Source organism: Electrophorus electricus, unplaced genomic scaffold (assembly GCF_041902795.1).
Source record: "Electrophorus electricus isolate QZ-2024a unplaced genomic scaffold, ASM4190279v1 Scaffold406, whole genome shotgun sequence".
Taxonomy (NCBI): domain Eukaryota; kingdom Metazoa; phylum Chordata; class Actinopteri; order Gymnotiformes; family Gymnotidae; genus Electrophorus; species Electrophorus electricus.
The window spans coordinates 1-17,107 of NW_027658700.1; the positions used below are offsets into that span (position 1 = coordinate 1).

The 17,107-nt window shown below is 40.0% G+C and overlaps 2 protein-coding genes across 3 annotated transcripts; one reads left to right on the forward strand and one right to left on the reverse strand.

Annotated features, from left to right (window-relative positions):
* Positions 1-112: 112 nt before the first annotated feature.
* On the forward strand, positions 113-2,232 carry LOC145655943 (uncharacterized). Its single transcript, XM_081709407.1, has 4 exons — positions 113-293; positions 428-497; positions 619-817; positions 1,122-2,232. The coding sequence occupies exons 1-4, from the start codon at positions 233-235 to the stop codon at positions 1,542-1,544; spliced, it is 753 nt and encodes a 250-aa protein (XP_081565533.1). The 5' UTR covers positions 113-232; the 3' UTR covers positions 1,545-2,232.
* Positions 2,233-2,369: 137 nt separating this feature from the next.
* LOC145655942 (prostaglandin G/H synthase 1-like) lies at positions 2,370-15,516 on the reverse strand. Of its 2 annotated transcripts, none has more exons than XM_081709405.1 (11): positions 15,215-15,516; positions 15,022-15,120; positions 14,075-14,191; positions 12,987-13,127; positions 8,271-8,414; positions 7,910-8,091; positions 7,432-7,515; positions 6,595-6,841; positions 5,782-6,068; positions 4,958-5,105; positions 2,370-4,002 (listed from the first exon to the last, which is right to left on the reverse strand). In XM_081709405.1, exons 1-11 carry the CDS (start codon positions 15,219-15,221, stop codon positions 3,647-3,649), a joined length of 1,812 nt encoding a protein of 603 aa, XP_081565531.1. In that variant the 5' UTR covers positions 15,222-15,516; the 3' UTR covers positions 2,370-3,646. The 2 variants fall into 2 exon arrangements, with proteins under 2 accessions (XP_081565531.1, XP_081565532.1); XM_081709406.1 differs by having other exon boundaries at positions 15,022-15,117; positions 15,215-15,515.
* Positions 15,517-17,107: the final 1,591 nt, after the last annotated feature.

Consider the following 17,107-nt stretch of genomic DNA (forward strand, 5'->3'; position numbering starts at 1 on the left):
GCTTCTAATACTGGTAATGTCTTTGTCATAGTGCCACATTTTGGGAGCTTTGAAAAATGAGATCCAAGTGTCCCCTATGACAAGTCTGTCATGTCATCTTGAGAATTTGCTGGGGCTTCTTACTCTCTCCTTTTTAACCTTCAGGGAAAAGAGTTGGTTACCTGTGCTTGAAAAACATGACATCCCCATTGTGGTAGGGGTGGGAGTTTCCTTGGCATTCATTTTCATCACCATGGCTTTCTATTCCTTGTTTCGGCAAAATGACCCTGCAGCAGTTCCCACAGGACGGGGGGGTAAGAGGCGAACTTGTCTGATTCAATTAGCACTTGATGACTTGTGAATTTATCCATATATTTGGGTAACCCATAATCATTCCAATAGCAGGTGACAAAGTTCATGTGAAAACACTAATACTGTTTTCCTGCAGCTTTGCGAGGTCTTGGGGGTCCATGCAGACATGGCGAGCGTCTAGCAGTTGAAAGGACATATGATAACAGGTGAGTTTTGTTGACATATAAGTGTGACGTTTTAGTGTAAAGTACCTGTCATGCTAAAATTTACAACCACCTGATTGAATTGCCATTTGTTTTCTAACACCAAAGTTGCTGTTCCCTTCAGGGCGTTTGAGGATGACAATATGGTTGCCGTTATTGAGCAAAGCCCGAACACGTCGGAGACAAGAGCCTGTCCTCCACTGTCCAGTCCATCCACCTTGTTGATGGAGCCATCTTATGACGACATCCAAGAGGAGGTGCAGCCCATCCGAGACCTTTCAGTCATAGTGGAATCACATCCTGAGACCTCTGAGGAGGAGCAGGTCAGGGACATCTAATGTTACAAGTGTGCTGTTGAACCAAGATGCAGGAGGATGAAATCCTCACCAAAGCATTAACCTTCGTTAGTGTGAAATCTTTGATTGACTCCTTAATATTATTGTAATAGTAACAAACTAAGGTGACCACAAACTTGGTCTCATCATTGCATTACATAATGCAGTTATAAAACAATATCAAACAATTAGCACATAGTTTTTCACCCCAGCTGGTATTGTTCTTGGAACAAACTCCATACTGCAAACGTAGCAAAAGCATAATGCCATGATCTGTGGCTCCATGTCCCAGTTAGAGACCTCGTTCGAGGAAGGGAAGGCCATACCCTCCCCGCAGTCTGACATCCAGCTCCAGTGCCTGGAGGACTGGAGGAGCCGGGACTTCAGCCAATCCCAGGAGGCCCTTTCGCCATCACCCCCGGCCCAATCCCAGCCACCCGAGGGCCTCCGCTCCTCGCTGACCTTGCAGACCAGCGAGCCCAGCTCGGCGCCGCTCCATCACAGCATCAGCATCTCCCACAACTCCTCGCCCCTCCTGCTCTCCCACTGTATCTCCCTGGGCATGACCTCCGTAGCTGTGGATGTGCGCTTCTACCCATCGGCCTCCAGCTCCGACCATCCCACCCCCTGCTCCACCTTCAGTCCCCCTGGGCGTCAGAGCAGCTCCAGGCTGGAGCACGAGCAAACGACTGCTTCCACACAGCATGGGAAATAAATGAGCATGGCAGGGTTTGTACTCACCAAGTCCTCGGTTATGAATAGATGTAGGTCACTTTGCTGGAATGTTGCTGGATGGTTACTCTTTTTGCCATTTCTTTTCTTGTGTTGTTTGAAGTTGCTGATGTTTTTCTCTCTTTTTTCACTCTCTGGTATTATTATGGCTCTTATGACAGGTTGTAGTGAATGTGTGGAAGATTTCCTTGGAAGAGCAAAATAAAATCAGGCTTGATAGTACCAGTTGCTTTTTAACTCTCTACTAATGCCAAGAATATTTAACATATTTTGTGTCTATACTAGTACTGCGGAAATGACAAGGAATTCAATAATGTTTTCATTATTTTTAATGTAGCATTTTTTTTAGTAGTAATGGGACTTGAAGCAAATAGGTGATTTTAGAGAATGGACACCACTAATCTATTTAAACTGGTCTGCATATTCTGCATTATTTTAAATGGTTTAGTAGGTGGGGAATGATGACAACTCTTGCAGTTTAGGTGATTTTTCCTAGTGCAAATCAATATGACTGTTATATTTACATTTACCAAAGGCTGTTCTACGTTTCTACTGATTGATTCTGTGTTTTATGCTCGTACAAAAATATTTTACATCAGTCAAAATGTTACTTTAAATAATGCCAATGGCATCCAGTTATTGTGTGTTAAGTTTGAAATTCAGATCTTTAAACATGTTAATAACAGTTAATAAAACTCTATGTTAATATATTTGTTTACCGGGCCAGTGTTTCTTCCAGATATTATTTACAATTTTTGAATGAGTCAGACATTTTACAGAGAAAAAAGGTTTTACACAGAAACCTGTATGTCATTCATAAGAGTTAAACTTTATTATGCCTGCAATAAAATGCAGATGTTGTGGTGAAAATGTTTTTTGGCCATCTTCCTCTATGTTTAGGACGTTTTCATGGTACACAATATGTCTATCCATTTGTTTCACTACACACTGTCTTATTCTCACATCACTGAACTAGGAGAAATAATACCAAGGTAAACAAACACCTTTGAACAACAATAAAAACAAATGTAGTCTCTCAGCAAATAAACTAACAAAAAAAGAGAGAAAGAAATCAAAAGCAGTTATAATCTGTTGAACTCAATCTATAATCTATAATAATAATTCAATTAACAGTCTACAATCTATGCTCTTCACCTGCTTGATTACAACTAGCTATCTTAATTTTAAAATGACAGTTGTGTACTAAAATGAAAGAAATGACTGCCAAATTATCATTCAGTGAGGTTCAACAAATGACTGGTCCCAATTGATCATCTTTAACTGACTAGTACATCGGAAGACTTGCTACTTCTAACAAGAGTTTCACTGGAAGCCATCACATATCAGAAATTAATCTTTAGCAGCCTATATGTTAATACTCTTCACCCTTTTTTAAGAACAACACTTCAATATTTGACTGGACAGAGATTGCAGCTAACAGTGGATTACACTCTTTTGGCATCGTCACTGTAAACTAGGTTAGGTGATATGCAAGACATTATGCTTGACACAGCTTTGAAACCCTTTGAAACCTCAACTGCAACTGTGACTCAGCTCTCAGACACTTCAGAAATGAGTATAGCTTCCTCTTTTTCTCACTTCCCCTGCCTTCTTTAAGGAAGTATTAAAGTCAATCCAAAAGTCATTCAGTACAAAATGCATCCATTCTAAAGGTTGGTCTCCCAAAAGCAATATAGCTTTGATCATCTTTACTGTATTTTTTTTTTTAAATAAATAAAAAAAAACCAAAAACTAAACATTTAGTCCTTTTTCTTTTTTTTGCCTTATAGTGGTCTATACCAACTTAAAGATGATTATACCAGAGTGTTTAGGGGCAGTGTTCCCAAGGCTGGCCACTTTGTCATTATATAAAAACATTTGGCATTGTTCCATTCACATCTACATAAACAGGCTCTTTGAAACTTACTATTTATAAAAAGATATTAATACTATAGAATAACTGAATTCTTACATCCACAAGTCTGCAGACTGTGCAAACATACATTTTGCGCAGAGCGTTTCCAACAGCACAGTTGTATTTATCTTAGTTCTACGAGACAGAGAATCTTCTGCTATCATTTTTGGCTACAGTTCAGCATGGGGTTGCTGTTGTTGTTGTTGCTGCTGAGAGCCTGATGGAGGCAGATGGAAGGATACATATGGACACCATTTAGTATTCAGGCAAACTAGTTTCTCCAACGATGCCGAGTTGACCACATCAAAGCCAGTCTGACCGCCAAATGTACTGGGCTTCCAGTACTCCGGTGAACATAAAGGGTTTCCGAAAAGTCCTTTCAGGGAAAATGGTGAGCCCATTTCTACCATGCTCTCGCCAAAAATGGCGCCGGGCCGGGTCTTCTCTATCAACAGGGCTGGGTAGAACTCCATACCGTCAATGTCCTCGTATAGCTCCTCCAACTCACGAGCAAGTTCCTCGTCGCCTGGGAAAGAGGCAATAGGTTCCTTTTTAACTTCACCTTCAAATCACCTCATTTATGAAGCTGGACAATTATAATTTATATTCTTCTTGTATTATTTATGGGTATGATCCTCCTCGGTATGTGCTTTTGTCCACTGTTTACTGTCTGTATTGTTCAATAACCTGTGGAATGCTTTCTGCCCTAAAATAAGTTATGGACTTTGAATAGAACTGAATTTGTGAATCCAAGAAAGCAAATTTGAATCGAACTAAGAATTTTGCACTGCAGATTTGAATGCACTATTTTGATCTACTGTACGAATGCAGTATTTTCACTCTATGAGAGTATTGCACCATCCCACCAAGAAGTGCTGCTCAGATGCTTCATGAGTGCCTATGGTGTAAATACTATTCTCCTTTCACCAAAAGACACTGAAGATGCACGCTTAGTAACTAAGGACTTGGATCACTCATTCTCTGACCAAATTCGTATACTCACAGTGCCAAGTTCAGGAGGGAAGTCTTTGCTGTTATGACTATACGGTTATTCATTTAAACTTAATTGTACTGTAAAAACAGCTGATGCCTTAACTGGTGTGGGCTGAAAAGGGTGTGATCACTCTGGCTTTTATCTTTTGTTGCTTCATATGCATATCTCACTTTTGTTTTGTTTTGGCTTGAAGTTGAAGAATCTGAACCACTGAGTTTATATAATATTTAATGTAATAATAATAATTTAAAAAATCCATCTCACGTACCAAGAAGATGCCTTATGTTATCACAGGTGTGTTACCATAACTGGTGTATACGAGAGTGTGAAATTAGTGTGGAATCTGTTTTAAGGAACTCTTTGGAAGCACTGAATTAGATATAAATTTATATTTCACATAGATCTGATATGTATAAGCAAGATATATAGAAATCATTCTTATTGCTTTATACCAGGATGGTACTACATGAGTAAGTTGTGTAAATACCTGTGAATTCGAAGAAGGATGTATATGGTTTCAGGTTGAACCGCTTGCGGTACTCGTTGAATGGCTGAAGCCGAAGTTCTCTGGATTCTTTAATGACTCCTTCAGCTACTTTGCTCACTACCTGGGGGATATTACGACCACCTCCAATCTATGTAGAAAACATTAGACAGCTTTTGACCTAGGTCAATGCATGTGGAGAGGCGTACATGTTTGTATTCTGAAATGTTTATACTGTATGTGTAGTTTCTAGATTGTGCATGCTATGTACAGGCATTTATGCAGCCTATATTTTTTTGCCACATCAACAGGAACTCACGCAGTTAAAAGGAAAACCACATATCAGTTACAAGAATATTTTGAAACCATTGGGTGGATTCACAGTTTATGGGTAGGTGTCACTTTTGAGGTACACATTTCTATATTTTTTGAAAATAATACCATTGGTATCTGTTCAAGAGCTTAGTGCAGTATAATTTGTTGTGGGGTTTATTTGTTGTTTTTGTTTGCCAGAGGCCTTTCATCTACTTCACTTATTAAACTGAACATATAAAAGAATATGCCCTGAAATGGTGAATATCTGGTGAATATCTACAGTATTTTAACAGATGAGCCTCTGCCAATATCATTGAGAAGCTTAAAAAGCTTAAGACCAGAGCATTATTGGTCAGGAATGAAAAGAATACATGTGCCAGGCTCCACTGCTGACAGGGATCATATTAAAGCTGAAGGAGCTTCTGAAACCAATAGTCAGCCCTTATAAAATACAATACGAACACTACAGTCGTGCATCACCCAGCTTAGAACACCTCTGTGCAAAAGCCCACCTGTCCCGCTTGCTGAGTGGAGAAGGCCTGAACAAGTTTCTCTATTCCATAGTGCATAAGGATGGAGGTATTGTAGATGAACTGTGAGTAAGGGATCTCAGCGCCGTCGATGAAGAAGCTGTCAGGCATGAGCGGGTGCCAGTGGTAAAGTTGGTTGAACTCCACGGCAATGCGGTTCTGATACTGGAACTGTGAGCGAAAGAGAAGGGACGGGTCGAACTTCAGCTTTAGCCGGTAGGCGCTCAGGTGTTGCACGTACTCTTCGACCACTATCCGAATGGTCTCGCCTGGAGAAGAGGGGTGGCAGCCACACGCATACGCACAAAAATAAGAACATTTATGTGACCGCATAAAGGAAACAATATTACAGTTCCTGGCTATGACATTTTGAATCCTTTTACATGTTAAATTTAGTTTTCATTTTTCCAATGATCTGCAAATTTCTTGTTGATGTTTATTGGTGATTTTCAACATTGCTATACTTGCATCACACATGCACAATTACCACAATACCATCATGGAAATAATGAGGGGGTTTTATAATCAGTCTGGTGGCCTGGATATTAATCAATTTATAGATCATGACCAATCTAATGGTCTAGTAGTTTATTTACAGATAATACACAGTCTGGTGGTTAATTTAGGGTTAATCATTCTGGTAGTCTGATAATTCATTTATTGATAATCAGTCTAGTGGTCTAGTAGTTCATTTACAGATATCAGTTTGCTGGTCTGGAACTTAATTTACAGATAATAATTAGTCTGTTGGTTTGGTAGTTCATTTATAGATAATAAGTCTGGTAGTTCATTTACCGATAATAATTAGCCTGGTGGTCTGAAAAAGTTGCTCGTCATCCCAGGTGGGATGCTCTCGCTTCAGGATGTCACAAATGCGGTTGTGCTCACGCAGCCACAAGGTGGCATACATGCTCAGGCCCGGGAGCAGACCGAACACTTCCTGGCCTATTGCCAGCTGCTCATCTGGGGGCACCGATGGAGGGTAGCTCATGTTTGCCTTCGACTGGGCCACAGTAGGTGGGTACATCTCTCCGTTTATCATCTTTGTAAACACACAGTATATTAACTGGTGGCAGTGAAATCCACAGAACAACACAACAACAAATCTGAAAGTTTTTTCTACTGGTAAATTTTCTACGCATTTTCTTTTAGAAATTCACCATCCTTCCTAACATGCCTACTATGCAGACCTAGTATGTGACTATGCCATAAATGAATAGACACTTACATCATTCCGCTTGTATCTCAGATATGAAGTTTCATATTTAATCACTGGGGCTCATCAGAAACCCTAAGCAGTTATCAGTACAAACAAACTGCTATCAGTACAAACAAACCAGTAAGTAGTGCCAGGCTGAGAAAACAAACTGCCTTTTCAGGATGTGACTACATAGGAACTTTATGAGTAGAGGTTCTGCATAGCGGAGCTACTGAACAAGACTGATAAGCAACAATTTCAATGAACAAAATCTGCCATGAGCGTAGTTGCCAGTGTATAATGCTATGTCAAAGACACATCCAAGTATTGGTGAGCCTCCAACTGATGCATGTTGCATGAGCTCTGAGGCTTGGTGAACCTATCCCACTGGGTGATTGCCAAACATTCCAGGCATTGCACACCAGTGCCGGTACCTGGTACTTCAGCTTCCCATCTGTGTGAAGTCTAAGCATCAGCTGTCGTTCAAGATTATCCCCATAAATATGGCCAGCATCCACCTATGTACAAAATCCAATAGATAAGCTTCACCAACAAAAACATTTTTAAACAATACTGGAGACTGCAGTTTGTGCGCAAATTTTAACCAGTAGAAATTTAAACAGCTGTAAAGAAAATATTCTTCTTCCCTTTTGAAGTGGTCATTGACAGACCCATCCCAAAATAACTAAACCAGTGCAGTAAATATTTACACTTTATACAATTCTAGATTTTTGAATATATATAATAAATAACTGACTGATGGTCTACATTTCAGTGCAAGTAATAACGTGCTGTGAATGAGAATCTTTAATATGTCTTTTCAAAGGCAAAAGAACCGTTCTTTTACCTTTTATATGTTCCATTAAAGACAACAACCATCAAGCATTGTCCCTGATGCTATCCAGGACTCACCCCATGGTTCAGAGCTTTAGTAAAGCCTAGTCCCACACGATTGTGGGTCTTGAAGAACTGGTGAGTAAAATGCTGAGCGAAAAAGGCAAACATTAAGTTTGTTCCCTGGGGGTCTGGCCTGAAGCTCCGCCTCAGAAGGAACTTCTCCACCACCAACTTTGGGTCTGGAAGTTGCATTTTTCCTGCAGAAATGAAGTGATAACTCAAGCAGCTGGGCTATATTAAGGGTGCAGTTGTGTCAGGCCTTTCCCTACCACAACATTTTTCATTTTACAGCTTTAAAGCAATACTCATTTCTTTGTAGCCTGGTGTAGTCTGATGTATGCATTTATCTACAAGCGAGCCTTGGTCATTTTTTCACCTTTGGTCCCTAAAGGCGTTGGGCAGTCCACTGGCACAGGTGGAAGGATTCGCATGTAGTAGGTGTTATTGGAATATGTCTCCCAGTTCACGTAGTCATACTTGGAGTTGTAGATGGGTGGGCTGGGAATTAGGTTGGCTCGAACTGTGAACAGAGGTTCATAACTGTAATATCTACAAAACAGATGTCAAACATATGAATTGACTTTAATATACATGGAATTCTCTCTCGATGTCTAATATATTGAATATATGAAAAATAACTCCATAGACAAAGTACATAAACAAAATGACAAACAAAACTTTTCTTAAATGGTTTCTCATGTTTTCTCATGTTTAAGCACATTCTCATGTTTAAGATACTATTTCTTTGCAAGCATGATGCAGTTCTTAAACCAAGGGAAACGCATGTGGGTATCTGCCTCCATGAATAAATGTGAAAATTCTTAACACTCCATCCAACTTAGTTTGCAACAAATCATCATATCAACCCACTGAAACAATTGGTTTGTCTCTGTCATGAATGTTTTAATGTTTTACTTGCATCACAGAATTACTGCATTACCCTGTTACCCTTTGCTGGCACATTGGCAAACAGCCCAGAAATGTCTAACCTTTCATCATTATGGTTTGCCATTTTCTACAGAAGTATCAAAATATATACCCATTACCATGTCAACAAAATAAACAGAAATTTGCTCTGACATTTATTAACAATTAAATAAACACAAAATTCTTACTGACTGAAATGTATGGTGTTTTGGTGGTCTAGTCTGTGCTGGTCCATATTGAATTCATTTGATTTCCTATGCACAACTCTAGAGGTGGCAAGAGGTAGCAGAAAGGCTCAATGACCCGTCACTTTTGGCAACATGCAAGAACTGCAAGGAACGTAAAAGCTTGCTGTGGCGTATACCTGACACCATGGCAACGGGGGCTCCACTGGCTCAAGAGTGAGGTGGCTTATGACAGAGCTATATTACTATTCACGCGAACACATGCCTCACTGCCGGAGCATGAGGGCCATAAAGCTTGCGTGCCAGTGTGTGTCTTAGCAGAGGAAAGCGGTCAGAATTAAGGGAGGAAGTGATAAAGGGAGCTGGTCTGCGAGCACCAGGACCAAGACTGGGTAAATACGGGCAGGATGTTATGACAGCAGAGGCTTTTCGTCCAGTACATTGCACGCACTCATAGGATACAAGAGAACAATATCAATGAGCACAGATCCGCACGAGCGCTTTACAACCCACCCAGGCTCCTCACAGTATAGACTGTGCTATTCCAGTAGGACAGAGGTAGAGGTGCTCTAGATTAAGAACATGTTCCCTTAGGTGGACATGTGTGGTTTTATACTTTCTGCAACACAGGAGAACATTTACATTCATTTCTTAAATGTTCACTCTCAACAAAAGCTGATCTTAACTTAAGGATAACACTGTGTTTGTGTAACAGCTTTGGTCCTATTTATCTCTGAGCACACAAGCGCAGTGGACATTACCAACTGGATACAAAGATTGGAACCTGGCTTCCTCTGATATACTGTGTTGAGTCCTCATGGGTTTGATGCTGAGATTGTGGCACATTGTGAACATTGAAAATATCTGCAGCTGCACACAGCAGAGAGCCAGCATCCCACTATTACATCACCCATCTTCACTTATTCAAAGGAGCCAACAGCTGCTAACCATGATTACATCTTTTTTTTCCTGTAAGAAACTGAATTGTATCATTTTCTGTAGAAGTACTTAACAGGAGATTAAGTATAGTGATTTAGTCAAAGTAAATAAAATATTTGAGAGAGAGAAAACTAACTAAGCAAAGCAAGAATGGTCTTTCTAAATAGTGCATGCTTCCAAAACTTAAAAAGGTTGGTGCAAGACCCAGAAAATTCAATACTGTAGGTGAGGTTAAAAAACATGGACACATCTTACGCTAGCTTTTCCCAGGTGATGAGCCTGCAATAAGGAATAACTCCACAGTAGTGGAACTGCTGTATTCAGTTGTGGCCATAATCTTTTCCCCCTCACTAACCCCCTGGGTCAGGAGAACTGGTCTGGAAAAAAGATTAACTGGCCTGCAAAAAAGATGAAAAAAAACCACAACCTATGTAACCGGTAAGAGTTAAAAAGATTGTAGAATGTTAGATGAACTATAGAGCATTAGGACCCATCAGTGTTGGTAGCTCTCGGGGTGCCTTAAGTCCAACTGTGACTCATTTTGAGCTCGTAATTCAGAGTGTGTGTACGTATGGGAGAACATGACAAAAAAAACACAAATACACAGTCCTCGTACACACCATTGGGTTGCAACACTGAGACTTTAACCTCGGTTTACAATGGCAGGCCTTAGAGAAAAAACCCCAAACAGAAAATATTGTAAAACCAAAAAAAAAAAAAAAAAAAAAAAAAAAAGATTACAAAACCATACAAGCACAAAACGAAACAATGGCTACTATACACTCCTGTATGGTTAACTGCCCCTATTAGAGGCAGTTATTTACCATCTGGACACCTTCTTAGCATCACCATTAGTCCTCAAGGGTTCATCACACTCTGCCTTTAGTCATCTCAGCAACAGTAATAAAGTTACAGGGGAACACCAACCCGGTTAAAATGAAAAAGAAACAATGCTCACGTGAGGCCTTTCACTGGTTTCCCACTTGCTCTGGCATCAGTCGCCTCAATGGCAGGAATATTGCATAAAACGGCAAACCTTGCACAATTAGGTTTACCTTCACTTTACTGCACAGACATGCAAGAAATGGATAAAACGCAATCACGTCCTCCCTATACACACACAGTGAATTACAAGCTCAAAACGAGCCACCGGTGGACTTGGGCCAGAATGCTGGTGCTTTACAAGCCACCAACGTCCCATAATGTCCTTTTTAACTCCTAGCTATCACATATAAAACTGTTCATTTAAAATGTATTAATTGTACACTTTGAACAGACATGTGCTTTTTCTGTCGCTGTGAAGACGTATAAAATGAGAACATTGCACTTTTTGTATTTTAGACATGCACAAACTCACCTTTGGAGTTCTGATGTGAACATTCAAATATTATTTTCAGATGTGATTATTTGCAAAAAACAAAAAATGTAAATGCCCTTCTAAGTCAGGCGCTTACGTGTGCTGATTTTCCTAGGAGCAATTGAATTGAGAATGGTGAATTACAAGGAACTGGCCGATATGGGGGGCGGGTTCACATTGCAGGCTATACTATTCTATGTAGATAGCAAACTATATAGGATAGTGGTTAAGTGTCATTAAATAAATGTTTTTAAATGCAACATGGCTAGCATTTGTCTTCACAAACCTGAGAGATACGTAATTCTGGAGAAACTAACAGCCTGTCAGCATCTTATGTGGACTGACTCATAATTGTGGTACAGGGATCTGGAACTAGCCAAATCAACTGGCACCGCATACTAGTGTCAAAACATGCAATGGCTGTTACTAAACTAAATAATGCATGTAAACATGGTTTAAATAGAATTAAAAGCCATAGAGAGGTCAATGCAACAATGATATTCAGGAGCTAGTTTGAATTTCCTCCTTGAATTTCCAGTCGTGTATTGGATGCAACAGGTCAGTTACTCTAGTCTTGTGCATAAAAGTACAGAAAGGTGCTGACAGTACATCCAAGTCCAAAAGAACTGTAAATACCATCAAAATATGGTCTACACGCTAAAACACATGAGCATGAAAACTGTTTGATGCAGCTGCATGAAAGCAACCTGATGCGGGCCTAGCTGCTGATCTTATTCTTTTTGAATGGGTTGCGACTAATCACAGGCAGGCTTTCTAAGATCATATCACTTTCAGATAGTGGAAACCTTAATTCGATGAATGTACAATATGACTCAGCCAATGTGTGAAATATATTCCAAAGTAATGTGATGACACCATTTATTGATCACACTGCAAAAAATGAGTATTAAAAGACAGCAGTGGCCATTTTAAAATTTAAGGTAAAATTTAAACTGGAAAGTTGGCAGCTGCCAATGAGTCACTAAGGCCTTAATCCTCGCTGCATACATTCTCATCACAGATGCAGAGCCTTGGATATAACAGATTCTAACTTATACCAAGTGAATTAGTCAGGAATGAGATGATGACTAGTTCTTTACAGACTTTTGTAAATATTTATCTTGGACATTGCTCAGAAACCTGGACTGACATCCATCAGCTACGAAGCATCTGTCAGCATGAGCCAAGGGATGTTTGGTGGTGAACATGGCCCGGTGCTTACATTACGCGAGAAGCTACTACGCAACACTGGGAGTCTCAGAGTTCTCGGGTAGCCCCATAAGTCAAATGCTCCTGAACTGAATTCTTCTCAGAATTCTTCCTGGACATTATCCAAAATGTCAAGGGAACTTTAGCCTGTTGCTTTAGCCTGTGGGTTTCACCTCAAATATGTTTAATTACTCTTCACTTAATGATACATTACTGTTAAAGCTTTAATCCATCCAATATACAAAATGATCAAATTAGCCAACTCTGACCACTTACACTGATATTATTGTTTAACTAGAACTGGGATGCTGTCCCTGTAAAAAAAAAATAAAAATACTGAACATGTTTGCAACAAACACTTCCTGCAACTGACAGAACCATATGGTCCGAATCCAAGTAACACCGTGTAAGAACCCTAAGTGACATTAAATAAGATATGAAGAAATCATGTGTTTTTATCTCTTGGACCACTAACCTGTGAGTACTGTGCGCATGAGCCATTCCCTTAGGAAGGTGTTATTGATGATATCCCAGAGCCAGTGGAAGTGAGTCAGGATGTAGTGCATGACATCCGGGCTGGGCTTCAGAAGCTCACAGACCCTAGTCCAGAACTCAGCTGGAAGAAGAGAAAAGCAACACCCTCAGAAACCCTCAGACACTTGGTGCATCTTTGTCATTGTGTGCGACAGCATCTGTACGAATGCGCTAAACACATGCTTGACCAAAGGTCATTGGACCAAAAGAACAGCATATGTTGAATATTCTGTATGAATATTCTGCCTACGATGGAGACACTCTCCATTTACAAGCACGCATATCTTGTAGGTACACCTTGTGGACGTGCCTTACCTGTATTTTGCAGTGCACAATTTGTGTTAGCCATCCCGTAGCTCTTGATAAATGGTCAGTTTCTGTCTAACAGTACACTGTGCATTCTTAGCTGAATATTGTTTTAGATGGAGCCCTATTGTCAAACCACCAGTGAAACTGACTTATGCCAAATTCTTGCCAACACTGTTATGCCTTTTAAAGTTGTTCCAGTTCAACACCCACAACCATGCTACTATTAGTGATCCTACGGTCAAAAGCCAAACCAGTGATGAATGGGGTAGGGGTTGTTTAACAAGATTTGCATGCTGTCTGATGGTCCACATTCCAAAACTAAAATCAGACAACGCCAACATGGACAATATTACAATTATAAAGTTGGTTCTAAAGTTTTTCAGACTTATGAACTTCCATGTAAAGGTTTAAAATCCAATTCCACTTATTTCAGAGTAGTAGCATGTGAACAAGAGCTGGTGCTTAACAGCACAGCATGTTTATGGGTGCGTAGTCTTTTTGTTTTTTGTAAACTGCATAGCAATTGCACCTCTTTTTCATCTAACATGAGCTTGTCATAATTATTACACAGCCCTTGTCACAGAGAAGACAATTTAGAATTGTTTTCTGAAGAGCCTACACAGGTATATATTCACAGAATTAAACTAAAATCAGAATGAAAATAAAATGTTCTGCACAAGAAGAAGAAAGTACATAAGACTTTAAAAGACTTTCACTTACGGATAGTGCAGTTTTCTCCATAGTACCCAGTTCTGGTGCAGTCACATTCATATCTACCCAGCCCATATCTCACACAAATGCCCCAGTGCTGGCAAGGGTAATAGCAACAAGGATTCACTGGAAACAAAATACATAATATAAGAAAGGACAATTCTAGGGAGAGGGTTAGAAATAGCCAGACTACTGTTATATTGTAAATCATAATCTCAGTCGTTAAACGGTCTGAAGGTCTGGGAATGTTGTTAATTTTTTTTTTTTAGATTCCTGACTTCATTGCTGCTGTAGGAACAACTGGCAACGCAAACAAATGTCATTTATGCAGTAAAATGCTACTAGAAACACCAAATCATCATTCTGATTCTCCAAAACATAAAAAATATGACGACGCTCTACATCCCTGCCATTTCTGAGTTTAAAAGGTCATTTAAACCGAGAGAGAAAGCACCGACACAGATATGGCCCATTCAAGATCAGACATGCCTTTTAGCTCCCAGACATACCTTTGGCGTAAAAAATGTTAGCCATGAATGTTGGCTTTCTTTACTCTTTATAGTTTTAGTTTATTTTAATATTAGTACTTTTTTTTATTAGTATAGTATGTTTTTTTGAATGGATCATTTGACCTCTAATGAGTTTTTGTGTACAGAATGTTGGCTAAAATAGTTATATATATATATATATATATATATATATATATATATATATATATATATATATATATATATATATGTGTGTGTGTATATATATGTATATATGTGTGTGTGTGTGTGTGTGTGTGTGTGTGTGTGTGTGTGTGTGTGTGTTTTATAGTGTGCAATTAGGAAACTCAAAAATGGCCATTACTCCTCAAAACAACATCAGTGTAAAGAACCATTTAATTTAACCAGGTTTTTGCTCCGATTGCTCACGTGTTGCCCGGTATCTTTCTCTTTTTGTATACTACTTACCATTTTCTGTTTGACGTGAGTGTTCCTCTCCACTACTAAGGCACATCGCCCACTCCTGCACCAGGATCCATATTCCAATCAGAAGAACAGCCCTCACTGCTGGGTTAAGGCAGAACAATATTCTAGTACTGGATAAGTCAAATGAAGTCAAATATCACAGTAGTCACAAAAGGAAGAAAAATCCAGTGCTTACCCTTCATTGTGTGATAATATAGCCTACGATGAACTCCAGAAAAGCAGACGATAAGTCAAGCATTCAAAAATAGTGCAGCGTACGCAACCTAAATGTCCGTGCATAAACATCCATTAGTTCATCTCAGCTGTGCATGGCTTTACGTGAAAGCGGACTACGTCGACGATTTTGGAGTCAAGATGTTGCAGCCCAACCAAACTCTGAGAAAACAATTGTCAAGTATCAAGAGTTAAAACTTTTATGAGACGTTTCGAGAGGTGGTCGTCGTGGCCGTTTCTAACTAATTTAACAAATACAACTAACGAACATAAAGGTTCCCCCTACTGGATAAATTATGCAATCTCCGTTGTACAGTGTTTATCTTTGAACATGGTGTTCTTTTAAAAGAATATCCTAGAACATGACTTACATCCGTTTCTGAACCTTTTGCCTGTCAAGGTGTATGAATGGTTATGAATATGAAAGGATTATGAATGGTTATGAAACATGGTCATTGTTACAAACTGGTTGAAAGTGACCAGTCCTTCAGGTTCGATCTCCTCCAAGTTCCCCTCTGCTCTCCGTCCTCTGTAACCGGATCAATCCAAGGAAGTCAGGAGATACTGACACCAGGGAAGTGAATCAAGAGAGTTCCACTTTACTGAGAAAAGCACAGAGGATATATGTGTTCTATATCTACTGTCTAAATCTACAGAATGACAGGGAAAAGTGAGGCATGTTCTAAGGTGTTAGATGTTCTCTGCGTGAACGAGCTACGAGCTGTTCCTGTGCCCGCCATGAGCCACTCCTGTGCTTAAAGAGAGAGAGAGAGAGAGAGAGAGAGAGAGAGAGAGAGAGAGAGAGAGAGAGAGAGAGAGAGAGAGAGAGAGAGAGAGAGAGAGAGAGAGAGAAGAAAGAAAGAAAGAAAGAGAAGAGAGAGAGAGAGAGGTGGGGGAGTAAAGGAGATAAGAACAGGGAGCAGATCATCTGGGGAGACCAGCTCGCGGGCAAGCCGCCATGTCATGGCTGACAGGCAGAGACCTTGCGTTGGGTGCCTGAAGACAGAAAGGTTCCAGTGTCTAACACCCCCTATCTGTTAATAGACAGATAGGATATCTATCAAGTTATAATACCAATGCTAAAGTGTATTGACATACAGGGCCAAAGAGGACTTCCTTGGTGTGTGGTGCAATTTTGTACTATATGTGAATGTGTTAAGGTGCATTTGGCTTGTCGGAAGCGTCAGCTACTGGTGATTTCTTCAGCCGGCTGCTGTGTATCTACTGTGCTGATCCCGATGTTAGCACAACGGTTTGGGTCACTGCGATCATGGTTGTTGGGAGTCCATACGCAGCTTCACCAACTTTCCGAGGGTTCAATGATTTGACAAAAACAGTCACCTGGAATAAACGGAGTAGGCTTGTATGTGGGAAGAGGGAGAGTGCAAGAGACATTACCATGCACACTGTTCAATTTCTCAATCAACATTTGGGTGTAGTCCGCCAGGATCACGTTCATATCACTTGAATGAGAAACACCCGGATTACTTCTGACCCATGGGGTGATAAATGGTCTACCAAAAATGACCTCAAATGGTGACAATTTGGTGATGGTACTGGGCATCATTCTGATCTCATACAACACCGCTGGCAGTACATCTATCCACTTCTTTCCTGTTTCCATCCTGTTTCCATTCTTTCAAGGTATGATTCATTCTCTAAACAATGCCAGATGACTGAGGATGATAAGGGATGTGAAACTTCCAGTCAAAAGTTAGGTAGGTGCATAGTTTCTGAGTTACCTAGGAAATGAAACAGGGTCCCTGATCTGAATCTATTACCCGAGGCACACCATACCTCGGTATTATCTCCTTGGCTAGGATTTTAATCACAGTGCATGTGTCTTCCTTAAAAC

What these genes read in the sequence shown, in the direction of transcription:
- LOC145655943 (XM_081709407.1), top strand. Translation starts at nt 233, where the DNA reads ATGGCTTTCTATTCCTTGTTTCGGCAAAATGACCCTGCAGCAGTTCCC. An exon ending in AGTTCCCACAGGACGGGGGG is followed by an intron (nt 294 to 427) that starts GTAAGAGGCGAA and finishes GTTTTCCTGCAG; the next exon opens with CTTTGCGAGGTCTTGGGGGT. An exon ending in AGACCTCTGAGGAGGAGCAG is followed by an intron (nt 818 to 1,121) that starts GTCAGGGACATC and finishes TCCATGTCCCAG; the next exon opens with TTAGAGACCTCGTTCGAGGA.
- LOC145655942 (XM_081709405.1), bottom strand. An exon ending in CATGCGCACAGTACTCACAG is followed by an intron (nt 8,415 to 12,986) that starts GTTAGTGGTCCA and finishes CTCTGTTCACAG; the next exon opens with TTCGAGCCAACCTAATTCCC. An exon ending in ATGGGAAGCTGAAGTACCAG is followed by an intron (nt 6,842 to 7,431) that starts GTACCGGCACTG and finishes GTGTTTACAAAG; the next exon opens with ATGATAAACGGAGAGATGTA.